Genomic DNA, 13,627 nt, shown 5'->3' with positions numbered 1-13,627 from the left:
TAGTTAAATAATAAATTATTTAACAAAGAAACTTGTGATTTATCTTCCATACTATTTATCTTTCAATTGCTACTTCACCTTAAAACCTGTTTTTTTTTTGTTTTTTTTTAAAGTTCTAGAATTGCAATTTCAATGTTAGTATATATTGTCATATGTAAGATTTTAAGAAAATCTTATTCTCAGGAAATTAATTAAATATGTTTGATATGAATTTTTTTTAAATCGGAAGAAACTGGACATAAGATATTGTAATAATGTTTCTTATTTGTTAGTGCTATGTGAGGTTGATAAAACGACGGCACGACTTTATTGCAAATCATTTGTTGTAACAAATGCCTGTGTGCATAGGCCTACAAACTTAATGATGTTTTACCGCTAAAAGTCATGTCTCTGGGCATGTGCAGTCGTATCAAAAGAGTAACCTGAGGCATAACTACCTGACATCTGTAATGAAAACGTCACTTGCTTACGACACTGGGGGAATAGACAGGGAAAATTCGCCAACGCTGGATCTCACTTGTCCATTAATGTATGCCTGGTCATTTGGCCGTAACATGTATGTCTGACCATGGCGATGACTGACCGTTTGGAAATTAGGAAAATTGACATTGACATCTGACCTGTACTTGTAGATGTCAACCATATAAATATCAAAACGAGAGACGAGATGGTTGGATGAGAGAATGTGGGATGAGATTGGGAGAGAATGGGGGAGGAGATGGGGGAGAAAATGAGGGAGGGAATGGGAAGAGAATGGGGGAGGGGATGGGGGAGGAGAAGGGGAGAGAATGGGGGAAGAGGTGGGGAGAGAATAGGGGGAGAGAATGTTGGAGGAGATGGGGGAGAGAATGGGGGAAGGGGTGGGGAGAAAATGGGGATAGGGGAGAAAATGAGGAAGGAGATGGGGTGAGAATGAGGTAGGAGAAGGGGGAGAGAATGGGGGAAGAGAATGGGAAAGGGATGGGGAAGAGAATGGGGGAGCAAATGAGGGAGGGGATGGGGGAGGAGATGGGAAGAGAATGGGGGAGGGGATGGGGGAGAGAATGGGGGAAGGGGTGGGGAGAGAATGGGGGAGAAAATGAGGGAGGAGATGGGGAGAAAATGTTGAAAAAAATTATGGAGTAGGAGTAGAGAATGTGGAGGGCGTGGGGAAGAGAATGGGGGAGCTAATGAGGAAGGGGATAGGGAAAAAATGAAGGAGGAGATGGGGGAGAGAATGGGAGAAGGGGCACGGGAGGGGATTTTAAAGAATGGGGGAGAAAGTGAGGGAGGGAATGGTGGAGAGAATGGGGGAGGAGATGGGGAGAGAAAGTGGGGGAGAGAAAATGGGGAGAAAATGATGGCGAAATCGGGGGAGAGAATAGCGGAAATAAATGAGGAGTTGGGGAAGAGAATGTTGAACAAAATTATGGAGATGGAAGAGAGAAGGGGGGGGGATAGGGTGATAATGGGGTCGGACAATAAACCTATTTTGACAATATAGTTCATTATTATTAATTGTCTAAGTTATTTAATGCAAAATGTAACACTATTGATATCATTTCTTGGAAACTTTCTAAACAAAGACATCCGTTTAACAAGATTCTGTGAAAAGTCTTTAACCGATATATAGAGAAAAAAGTTTATTGATTTGAGTGATACTGATGACGCCATATTTGATTACAAAATGGCGGCGATGTGAACTGCTCGATAGTTGTACCTGAACACTAGAGCTTTTTCTAATTCAAATAGAATCTTTGCTTGTCATATAAACATATTTATACTTCATATACTTCAGTCTGCAAGTGGCAATAAACTTCTAATTAACCGTATGACAAGGCAAACTGAATGCATTACATCACTGATTTAAGTATTATCATTCAAAATCACACACGGAAATATTGATGGAAAATATCTTTTAATAAAAACATCGGATGTAAATTGACAGTAAAACCAAATCGTAACAACAATATTTCTCTGGTGCACAGACAAGACTACGATCTGATGTGCGTGAGAATGTATATAACTGAACAGAACTCGGACAAAATTACAACAGCGCGAACACTATATAATAGCTTTCTGGTTTCATTTTTACAATATATTTCCTTTCCTTCAAGTGGCATTACATTTAAACTCTCCTTAAGCTCTTGTATATTCTTTATTTCTAGTAAATATTTGAAAAATGAATAAACATCAGTTTACATAATCACAACGTCATAATCGGTAATGACGTCTTAATAGTAAAACATGACACCATAACCTGACATAATGACGTCACAACCTGAAAAATGACGTCATAACATGTAAAGATGACGTCATTACCAGAAAAATGTCACTGTTACCTATAATTAAGAAATAAAACTAATACAAACAAGCGTACGATTAGTTTGAAGAATCAAAGAGTGCAAACTTAGTACGTGCAGACTGAAATGTTGGATTTTGTAATCACTTTGAATCAACACCATAATAGTTCATTTTAATAAGTCAGTATTTACACCGGAGAAGTCGTCATGAATACAAGTTATCTTTGTCATACTCCTTTGGAAACAGTTTTTAACCATAAGAAAAAGTATGTCTTGACCGTAAGCCAATTTTATCATCCTAAGTTAGATATTAGTCCATTGTGACATTAGGACGAATGCTTTTCAACCTCCCAAAGAACAACCCTTGAGGCGAATGAATTTGTGAAAAGTTTTCCTTATGTATAACAACTGTCATAATGGAAGTACCGTTTGATCAATTGCGATGAAAATCATTCTTTTGAATTGGATAAAAATTCATCCTAAAAGAGTGATGTTTTCAACCGCAGAACAACAAAATGTACAAGCTTCTTCCTACATGTGTGACTTGTTCGGGCGAAATCCTGTTAAAAATCCTTTTAACACATTCCTTTAATAGTATGATATTTTAACATTTTCCTACTGAAAGAACAGAATCCATTTCAGGTGCTAGTAAAACAGACAAACCACAGACAATTGTTGTTGTTTATATACCGAACCATTGATTATCTCCCTTTATTTTTTCTCTTCAAATTCAACAATCCTTGAACGGAAAATGTGACGTCATTACGAAAAAGTTTGTGCTTTACGTCACTAGTACAGAGTTCGCTACTGTTGTTGTTGGTGGCAACAACGGTTTGTCGGTTTTTGCTTTTGGAGCAATAGTTGTAGTCGTAGACAAACCTTCTTGTTCCATTTCCATTTCTAATTCAGGTTCTGGTGCTTGTTTACTTGTCCCTCCATTTGCACTATTTCCGGTTCCGGTTTTTGTTCCAATGTTTTGGCCGTTTTCAGGACTAGTTTTGACAGTCGTTGCCTTATTTGGATTGTTTACGTTTTGTATTTTATGACTTATTATAACACTCGATATTTGTGTACCGGTCTGGTCTACCCGAGAGAACTGGATATCTCCACCTGATCGGACTAATACTGGTGTACCGTATCCGCTTTGCGCGACCTTGATTTCGTTTCTAACTTGTGAGGATGGTGATTGAACAACAGCTGGTGAGTTCTGTTTTATTGTAACGATATGCCTCGGCTGGGCGACCTGACCAGAGGTCTGTATGATTTGACCGGAAGCCTGTATGACTTTCCTTGGCGATTGTATGACTTGCCTCGGCGCCTGTATGACTTGCCTCGGCGCCTGTACGACCCGTCTCGGCGCCTGTATGACTTGTCTCGAAGCCGGCACAATTAATTCCGGAACGATGTCGAGTTCTGAATTGATTAAAAAACGTGAGAGTTGCGGTGTTCCTTCCTGACCACTCAAGGATGACAGAACCGAATTTGCTAATTTGACTGAAGCGATCTTTGATGCTAATCCGATTATATTATCTATATCCATACTCTCCAGTCCGCCTTCCAAAGCTTCGCCGACTAGCCGTACCTGGCGCTGATTCTGATGCTGCTGTGGAACATTTTGGCTATGTTGTTGCATGGTGTATTGAGACGGAGAAATAATAATTCGTCTTCCGTTTTGAACAACCACTCTTTTACCGCTGTTTGAAATTCCGTTCGGAATTCCCCCAGTTCTACGTCGTATATTAGACTGCATACCCGAGGTCACATGAAATGACGGATATCTTCGTTGTGATGTTTGCATCCTGTTATTACCATTCATTAACCCCGCAGAATTTCCATTATCAAATCGTGCCGAATTGTGAAAATTTTGCCCATTATTTCTGTAAAAATGCCGGGAATTTCTTCCTTTATTTCCATCGGATATCTGATTTCTTGGAAATCTTGTGTTTCCAGAATTATTCCGGATTTTTCCGTTTTGGTTGCTATTTGTTGCGACCGCTATATTTCGTCCGTTCGATGATCCTTGCGATGTATCCCCCCTCATACTAGACGACCGAGATTTTCCTCTACTATTAGAGGAAAGAGAAGACCCGGATCTTGATTTTGAGGACGCACCTCTTACTGAGGGACCTCGTGCCTGTCTTGTTTTTGAATTAGCAGTTTTTCGAGTGATACCAGTTGCAGATCCTCGAACAGCGTTCTTAACCACAGCTTTACCGGAAGCCATCTGCTTTTGAGAATGAGTTTCGGTACCTGTTTTGGTATTACCACTTCCAGCTCCACTGTTGCCCGCCATTTTGTTTAATCTTACTCGAGTGGCACTAGTTGGTATCGCAGCAATACTTCGTTGTAAATTACTTCCGGCACTCGTGCGAGCTCTTCCAGGGACTGTGTTTTTACGTATCGTGTTTACATGTTTTTTACTATGTGTTTGCCTCGTATTTACATTACTTTTCCTTGCTACACCTTTTCCTGTTGATGGCACTCGGTAGTTTTGTTTGATGTTATTTGCGAATGGTAACGCTTTTCGCAGTCCCTGTCGTAAACTGTCCCCAATGGCCTTGCCTTCCTTGGCACCTAACACTCCCCCTATCCCAACTGTTTTTCCATTCGTTATTCCAACAACATGATTATTACTGTTTCTTGAATGTATTGTTTGAATAGAGTTACCTCCCGTTTTCATCAATCTCGCAGTAGTTCTGTTGTATCGAGGATTTCTCACATCAGCCTGAAAAGACGAAAATAAACATTAAGAAAAAACACTAGCTATTTTACCAAGACATACATCTCCCATACAGTGTCTGAAGCGACATCCACTGTGAGACAGAGTCAAGATAATGTCAGTGATTATTTAATTATTTTACAATATATATATAATTCGCTTAATAACACAATCATAAATACCTTTTTCAAATGAGAGAGATATAACGCCATTCAAAAGTTTATGCCCATTCAATTATATGAAATTTCGTGAATATTTGTGTAGGTAAATATGTCATGTACACGTAATACAACGAATGTAATATTTGGTCACATTCTCATTTGATGAAACTCGCCCCATTCTCATTTGATGAAACTCGCCCCATTCTCATTTGATGAAACTCGCCCCATTCTCATTTGATGAAACTCGCCCCATTCTCATTTGATTAAACTCGACGCATTCTCATTTGATGAAACTCGCCCCATTCTCATTTGATGAAACTCGCCCCATTCTCATTTGATGAAACTCGCCCCATTCTCATTTGATTAAACTCGACGCATTCTCATTTGATGAAACTCGCCCCATTCTCATTTGATGAAACTCGCCCCATTCTCATTTGATGAAACTCGCCCCATTCTCATTTGATGAAACTCGCCCCATTCTCATTTGATTAAACTCGACGCATTCTCATTTGATAAAACTCGCCCCATTCTCATTTGATGAAACTCGCCCCATTCTCATTTGATGAAACTCGCACCATTCTCATTTGATGAAACTCGCCCCATTCTCATTTGATGAAACTCGCCCCATTCTCATTTGATTAAACTCGACGCATTCTCATTTGATGAAACTCGATCCATTCTCATTTGATGAAACTCGCCCCATTCTCATTTGATGAAACTCGACACATTCTCATTTCATGAAACTCGACACACTCTCATTTGATGAAACTCGACACCTTCTCATTTGATGAAACTCGACACACTCTCATTTGATGAAACTCGACACATTCTCATTTGATGAAACTCGCCCCATTCTCATTTGATGAAACTCGACACACTCTCATTTGATGAAACTCGACACATTCTCATTTGATGAAACTCGCCCCATTCTCATTTGATGAAACTCGCCCCATTCTCATTTGATGAAACTCGCCCCATTCTCATTTGATGAAACTCGACACATTCTCATTTGATGAAACTCGACACATTCTCATTTGATGAAACTCGACACATTCTCATTTGATTAAACTCGACGCATTCTCATTTGATGAAACTCGACACATTCTCATTTGATGAAACTCGCCCCATTCTCATTTGATGAAACTCGACACATTCTCATTTGATGAAACTCGACACATTCTGATTTGATGAAACTCGACACATTCTCATTTGATGAAACTCGACCCATTCTCATTTGATGAAACTCGACGCATTCTCATTTGATGAAACTCGCCCCATTCTCATTTGATGAAACTCGACCCATTCTCATTTGATGAAACTCGACCCATTCTCATTTGATGAAACTCGACACATTCTCATTTGATGAAACTGGACACATTCACATTTGATGAAACTGGACACATTCTCATTTGATGAAACTCGACCCATTCTCATTTGATGAAACTCGACACATTCTCATTTGATGAAACTCGCCCCATTCTCATTTGATGAAACTGGACACATTCTCATTTGATGAAACTCGCCCCATTCTCATTTGATGAAACTCGCCCCATTCTCATTTGATGAAACTCGCCCCATTCTCATTTGATGAAACTCGACCCATTCTCATTTGATGAAACTCGCCCCATTCTCATTTGATGAAACTGGACACATTCTCATTTGATGAAACTCGACCCATTCTCAGTTGATGAAACTCGACCCATTCTCATTTGATGAAACTCGTCCCATTCTCATTTGATTAAACTCGCCCCATTCTCATTTGATTAAACTCGACACATTTTTTTTTCCATTTTTTTTTATTCTTATTTATTTATTGATTTTTATAATTATTATTCTAATATCCTTAATTTTTTTAACAGATTCAGATTTCAAATTCCGAAAATCGATGCCTTATTCTCATGTATTAAACAAAATATGCGCGATAAAAATATGTTTATAAGAGGGCCCATTAGTGATATAAAATTCAGATGATGCACGTTACCATTTGTTATTGACCAAAATTTACGGCGGGTGTCGTCGATAAGACAAAAACGATTTCTCTTCTGGAACACCTGGTCTCATTATCCTTGTATTTTCCCTTAGTTCGATTGCATTTAGTTTGGATTATAACTACATGTGCATGTTGACATGTTTTTCTCCATATATAGTCAAAAATCAAAACTGATTCTATCAAATGTAATTCACGTGTTTTATTTTGGCAAAAGATTCATTACACACAACAAAACGTTTTAGAGAATTGATGTTTTAAGAGAGGAGGAACGGAAAAGAAAACACCGGAAGTATAGACCTAAAATTAAAACCAAGGACGGTTTTTTCCCTGTTGACTTCGTTACGGATTCCTTACAATGTTGACGTCATCCGATACGACCTTATGACTCGTTCTTTATAGGTTTTAACACGAATGGTTTTTGTTTTTCTCTGTGAGTACAAATCTTATATATATCTTAACATACATCTTAACATAGGTTAGGCTATATATATATATATATCTGCTCACGTATATATATATTTATTTACGTGAGCAGACATTGTCTTCCTGTATGGAAGGTAAAACAAGTATATGGGAGGTGATTTCTGTGTACAACAAAAACACGAATGCTACATATAGTTCTGGGGAGAGTTGAAGGGGTTCATTGATGACAAGACACTTTCACTAGCAATATATGATCTGAATAACAGCTCTTCATTGAAGATTGGACACAGAAACACCTTTCAGAATTAAATAGAGCGATTTATGATATACACCATATAGTTGTTTCGTAAACAGTAATTAGTATGTAAATAGCATGTTAATATTATGTAAATATTAGGTAAATAGTATGTAAATAGTATGTAAATATTATGTAAATATTATGTAAATAGTATGTAAATAGTATGTAAATATTATGTAAATATTATGTAAATAGCATGTAAATAGCATGTTAATATTATGTAAATAGTATGTAGATATTATGTAAATATTATGTAAATAGCATGTAAATAGTATGTTAATATTATGTAAATAGTATGTTAATATTATGTAAAAAGTATGTATATATTATGTAAATAGTATGTTAATATTATGTAAATATTATGTAAAAAGTATGTCGATATTATGTTAATATTATGTAAATATTATGTAAATAGTATGTTAATATTATGTAAATATTATGTAAATAGTATGTAAATAGTATGTAAATACTATGTAAATAGTATGTAAATAGTATGTTGATATTATGTAAATAGTATGTAGATATCATGTAAATATCATGTAAATAGTATGTAAATATTATGTAAATAGTATGTAAATATTATGTAAATATTATGTAAATAGTATGTTAATAGTATGTAAATTTTATGTAAATAGTATGTAAATATTATGTAAAAAGTATGTAGATATTATGTAAATAGTATGTTAATATTATGTAAATATTATGTAAAAAGTATGTAGATATTATGTTAATATTATGTAAATATTATGTAAATAGTATGTTAATATTATGTAAATATTATGTAAATAGTATGTAAATAGTATGTAAATATTATGTAAATAGTATGTAAATAGTATGTTGATATTATGTAAATAGTATGTAGATATCATGTAAATATCATGTAAATAGTATGTAAATAGTATGTAAATATTATGTAAATAGTATGTAGATATTATGTAAATATTATGTAAATAGCATGTAAATAGTATGTTAATATTATGTAAATAGTATGTAAATATTATGTAAATAGTATGTAGATATTATGTAAATATTATGTAAATAGTATGTAAATAGTATGTTAATATTATGTAAATATTATGTAAATAGTATGTAAATATTATGTAAATAGTATGTAAATAGTATGTTAATATTATGTAAATATTATGTAAATAGTATGTAAATAGTATGTAAATATTATGTAAATAGTATGTAGATATTATGTAAATATTATGTAAATAGTATGTAAATAGTATGTTAATATTATGTAAATATTATGTAAATAGTATGTAAATATTATGTAAATATTATGTAAATAGTATGTTAATAGTATGTAAATAGTATGTTAATAGTATGTAGATATTTTGTAAATATTATGTAAATAGCACGTAAATAGTATGTTAATATTATGTAAATTGTATGTAAATATTATGTAAATGGTATGTAGATATTATGTAAATATTATGTAAAAAGTATGTAAATATTATGTAAATATTATGTAAAAAGTATGTAAATAGTATGTGAATAGTATGTAAATACAAGTAAATATTATGTAAATAGTAAGTAAGCACATTAATGAAATGATTTAACAAACTTAAGCTTGAGATGAGACTCCTTAATTTTTAGAGTTTTCCGAAATATTGAGGTACATAAAGAGAAATTTTAAGATAATCAAAATAGAAATTTTGTGGCAATAAATAGATATTTCAAAATAATTAATAGATATTTCAAAATAATAAATAAATATTTCAAAATAATAAATAGATATTTGAAGACAACATATTCAAAATTTTGTGGTAATAGAAATTTTGTGATAAATATAAAATACATAGCCTTGATATGATTTAGTAACATACATAAATAATTAACTGTTCTTTCAATCACTACGCTAGTTGTCTTAGTGCTGTTGCCTCCTGTCCTCACAGTTACCAGCATAACACCTTGCCACTTACAGGGGTATCTACATGAGGTTTAGATCAGACACACACACAAAGTTGTCGTCATTTTCCATGTAAGTCGATATTTTACTCATGAGAATCAACACCTCCGTACAATGTATGTACAATATGTATGTTTTGTATATCATATCCTACTACCACGGGGTTTTACCTCACGTGACATCGTCCAAATTAATTTATCACACAAGTTTTTAAAGTGTTGGTACGTCATACAGAGGTACATTGCTTACATACACAGTGATATCTTTTATATTAATAACGACTAATTATCTCGGTTACTCGACATGTTATCTGAAGCACTAGACTAATTATCTCGAGTGTTCGACATGTTATCTGAAGCACTATACTTATTATCTCGAGTGTTCGACATGTTATCTGAAGCACTAGACTTGTTATCTCGAGTGTTCGACATGTTATCTGTAGCACTAGACTTGTTATCTCGAGTGTTCGACATGTTATCTGAAGCACTAGACTTGTTATCTCGAGTGTTCGACATGTTATCTGAAGCACTAGACTTGTTATCTCGAGTGTTCGACATGTTATCTGAAGCACTAGACTTGTTATCTCGAGTGTTCGACATGTTATCTGAAGCACTAGACTTGTTATCTCGAGTGTTCGACATGTTATCTGAAGCACTAGACTTGTTATCTCGAGTGTTCGACATATTATCTGAAGCACTAGACTTGTTATCTCGAGTGTTCGACATGTTATCTGAAGCACTAGACTTGTTATCTCGAGTGTTCGACATGTTATCTGAAGCACTAGACTTGTTATCTCGAGTGTTCGACATGTTATCTGAAGCACTAGACTTGTTATCTCGAGTGTTCGACATGTTATCTGAAGCACTAGACTTGTTATCTCGAGTGTTCGACATGTTATCTGAAGCACTAGACTTGTTATCTCGAGTGTTCGACATGTTATCTGAAGCACTAGACTTGTTATCTCAGTGTTCGACATGTTATCTGAAGCACTAGACTTGTTATCTCGAGTGTTCGACATGTTATCTGAAGCACTAGACTTGTTATCTCGAGTGTTCGACATGTTATCTGAAGCACTAGACTTGTTATCTCGAGTGTTCGACATGTTATCTGAAGCACTAGACTTGTTATCTCGAGTGTTCGACATGTTATCTGAAGCACTAGACTTGTTATCTCGAGTGTTCGACATGTTATCTGAAGCACTAGACTTATTATCTCGAGTGTTCGACATGTTATCTGAAGCACTAGACTTGTTATCTCGAGTGTTCGACATGTTATCTGAAGCACTAGACTTGTTATCTCGAGTGTTCGACATATTATCTGAAGCACTAGACTTGTTATCTCGAGTGTTCGACATGTTATCTGAAGCACTAGACTTGTTATCTCGAGTGTTCGACATGTTATCTGAAGCACTAGACTTGTTATCTCGAGTGTTCGACATGTTATCTGAAGCACTAGACTCGAGTGTTCGACATGTTATCTGAAGCACTAGACTTGTTATCTAGAGTGTTCGACATGTTATCTGAAGCACTATACTTGTTATCTCGAGTGTTCGACATGTTATCTGTAGCACTAGACTTGTTATCTCGAGTGTTCGACATGTTATCTGTAAAGTATGTGTATCTAGAAGAAGGTATAACGTAGGTTTGGGTATTTATAGAAATTCAGACTGCCTAAATCAAAAGTTGAAATATTGAACACAAACATCACATATTTTTATCAAATTAGTTTGTTTGCAAATGTTGTACCAATTGTAAATTGAAGAATTACGAGTTCATAGAAGATTGGATTCCGTCAAACTGAACACTAAATCTATCTATATCTATTTAAAGCAACGTATCACTAGGTCCATGTTTGTACAAGTGAAAAGTACCTTTCCAATTTCAATACAATTTTTGAATTGATACAGTAGAGTAAACCAATAAATTGAAATGATCATACAGCTGTTTCGTCCTTCTAGAACTCGTCAGTGATACCACATCATACAGCTGTTTCGTCCTTCTAGGACTCGTCAGTGATACTACATCATACAGCTGTTTCGTCCTTCTAGGACTCGTCAGTGATACTACATCATACAGCTGTTTCGTCCTTCTAGGACTCGTCAGTGATGCCATGATCTAAAATTTTGAAACCTAGGTGACGCCTGAAGGAATCTAGGAATCTATAATTGATGTTACGAAATATCAAAATCATAATGGGAAAGTGCATCTAAACCATAATTAAATACATTTAGTGATTTCCATATATCTGATAATTTCAGATGAACGTCAAGTATACACGTATAATTGAAGTATTATACTATTTTGATTTTCAAAAGATGATAAGAATCTCCATGACTCACCTTTTTCGAAATCGCACATGATACTCTTACAGAGAACACAAAAAGCAAGCAGAGAACGATAAGATAGCATCTTGCACTAGGTGTTCCCATGGTGACGTCAATACCCGATAAAAGCCCGGATGGGGTATGAACACCCGGATTAAAGGATCCTTCAGGAATAAGTTATCCTTTCACTGGTGTGTCACATAGATTGGGAACCCTCACTTGCATGCATGCTTCACGCTTTCCTGACCGAAACCTGAATAATTTTATCATAAAAATATCAGGATAGGATAGTGTGTAGAATGAATAGGAGATTTATATCTTGTTTGACCTACTTCTGTGTCCGGAAAACTGTTTATGTGTATTGGACACAGAAATGACCACAGATATGCATGGATCGTGTTTTTACTGCATCAGTTATTGACAGATGTGTCATATTAATAAATTAACTTCCCGTCCTCGTTATCACGAAATCACAAAAAAAAAAAAAAAAAATCTAACGATTTTGTCTCTTTTTTATCCATTTTCCTATCAAACTCATAAAAACTGCAAACTGCAAGAAGGCGACTAAGTAATTGACATATGCTTGCGGATTACTGTAAATCATTTAGATTTTGCGAATAACATTTTGTGCGAACTTTTTCTCTTCAGACATATTCGCGAAAATATGATTGCGTGACCGGTAATTTAAAGAAAACTTTAAATCCGTGAATGATGAGCTAGTAGAGACATTGGCGCTTCAAGACTCGGTAACCAAATCAATATGAACGCATTCCAAAGTTATTTTCGTACAAATGCTCGCGAAGGATTTAAATTCGCGATTGAATATCCTCCGGTATTAACGCGAAAATAATTCTCACGCGAAATAAAAGTGATGTACTGTACGCGGAATTTTCTGTTGAAATTTATTTATTTCATCTTATTTATTTATTTGCATTAAGTACAACTCTTCACCTGTTCGACTCGTAGACGTGTACAATTTATCTGTGAGAAACAGCTGTATGGTGGAACTTTATCTACCATGTTGTTCCCATAGATCTAACTTCATAGGTATTGAGCTAGGTGTTATTGTCTCCGTATAATGGATTGAATACATGTCCCTCGCTGCCTCTACCAGGACACGGTCCTAATTACCTGAAGAACATAAAACAAAGACGACATGACTCTCACAAGGACATCAGGTATTATATAGAAATATATGTTTTCTTACTTTGCACTGGGAGAGCGTTACACTGCCTGACAGATCAGGTACTTGTTATCGGAGTTTTCATATGTCGGGATATTTTTGCATTGGGAAATTATTGTGAAAATCACCAAAATTTACCTTTTGCGATTTCTTGTCTCAGAAAGTTTGAAGGTCTCCCTTGACTTTGAATATTTTTAATGAAATTTGTAATATCAGGTATATATCATACTGGTTGTTTTACTAGATAGGAGATTTACATGACGACTAGTAGGGTAACAGAGCTAACTATCTCCACTGACGTGAAGAAGTAAGAAAAATAATTTATTACTAGAC

The 13,627-nt window shown here is 35.2% G+C and overlaps 2 protein-coding genes across 2 annotated transcripts; one reads left to right on the top strand and one right to left on the bottom strand.

Annotated features, from left to right (window-relative positions):
• Nucleotides 1–706: 706 nt before the first annotated feature.
• LOC132562131 (uncharacterized) lies at nucleotides 707–1,483 on the top strand. Its single transcript, XM_060226860.1, has 2 exons — nucleotides 707–906; nucleotides 1,126–1,483. Exons 1-2 carry the CDS (start codon nucleotides 707–709, stop codon nucleotides 1,481–1,483), a joined length of 558 nt encoding a protein of 185 aa, XP_060082843.1.
• A 1,580-nt stretch (nucleotides 1,484–3,063) lies between these two features.
• On the bottom strand, nucleotides 3,064–6,390 carry LOC132562121 (putative uncharacterized protein DDB_G0286901). Its single transcript, XM_060226850.1, has 3 exons — nucleotides 6,286–6,390; nucleotides 3,631–5,007; nucleotides 3,064–3,516 (listed from the first exon to the last, which is right to left on the bottom strand). Exons 1-3 carry the CDS (start codon nucleotides 6,388–6,390, stop codon nucleotides 3,064–3,066), a joined length of 1,935 nt encoding a protein of 644 aa, XP_060082833.1.
• Nucleotides 6,391–13,627: the final 7,237 nt, after the last annotated feature.

This window comes from Ylistrum balloti, unplaced genomic scaffold (assembly GCF_031769215.1).
Source record: "Ylistrum balloti isolate Yb309-2 unplaced genomic scaffold, AGI_CSIRO_Ybal_v1 Utg369670, whole genome shotgun sequence".
Classification (NCBI taxonomy): domain Eukaryota; kingdom Metazoa; phylum Mollusca; class Bivalvia; order Pectinida; family Pectinidae; genus Ylistrum; species Ylistrum balloti.
The sequence above is the reverse complement of the archived record's forward strand: the minus strand, read 5'-3'. Positions and strand labels throughout refer to the sequence as shown.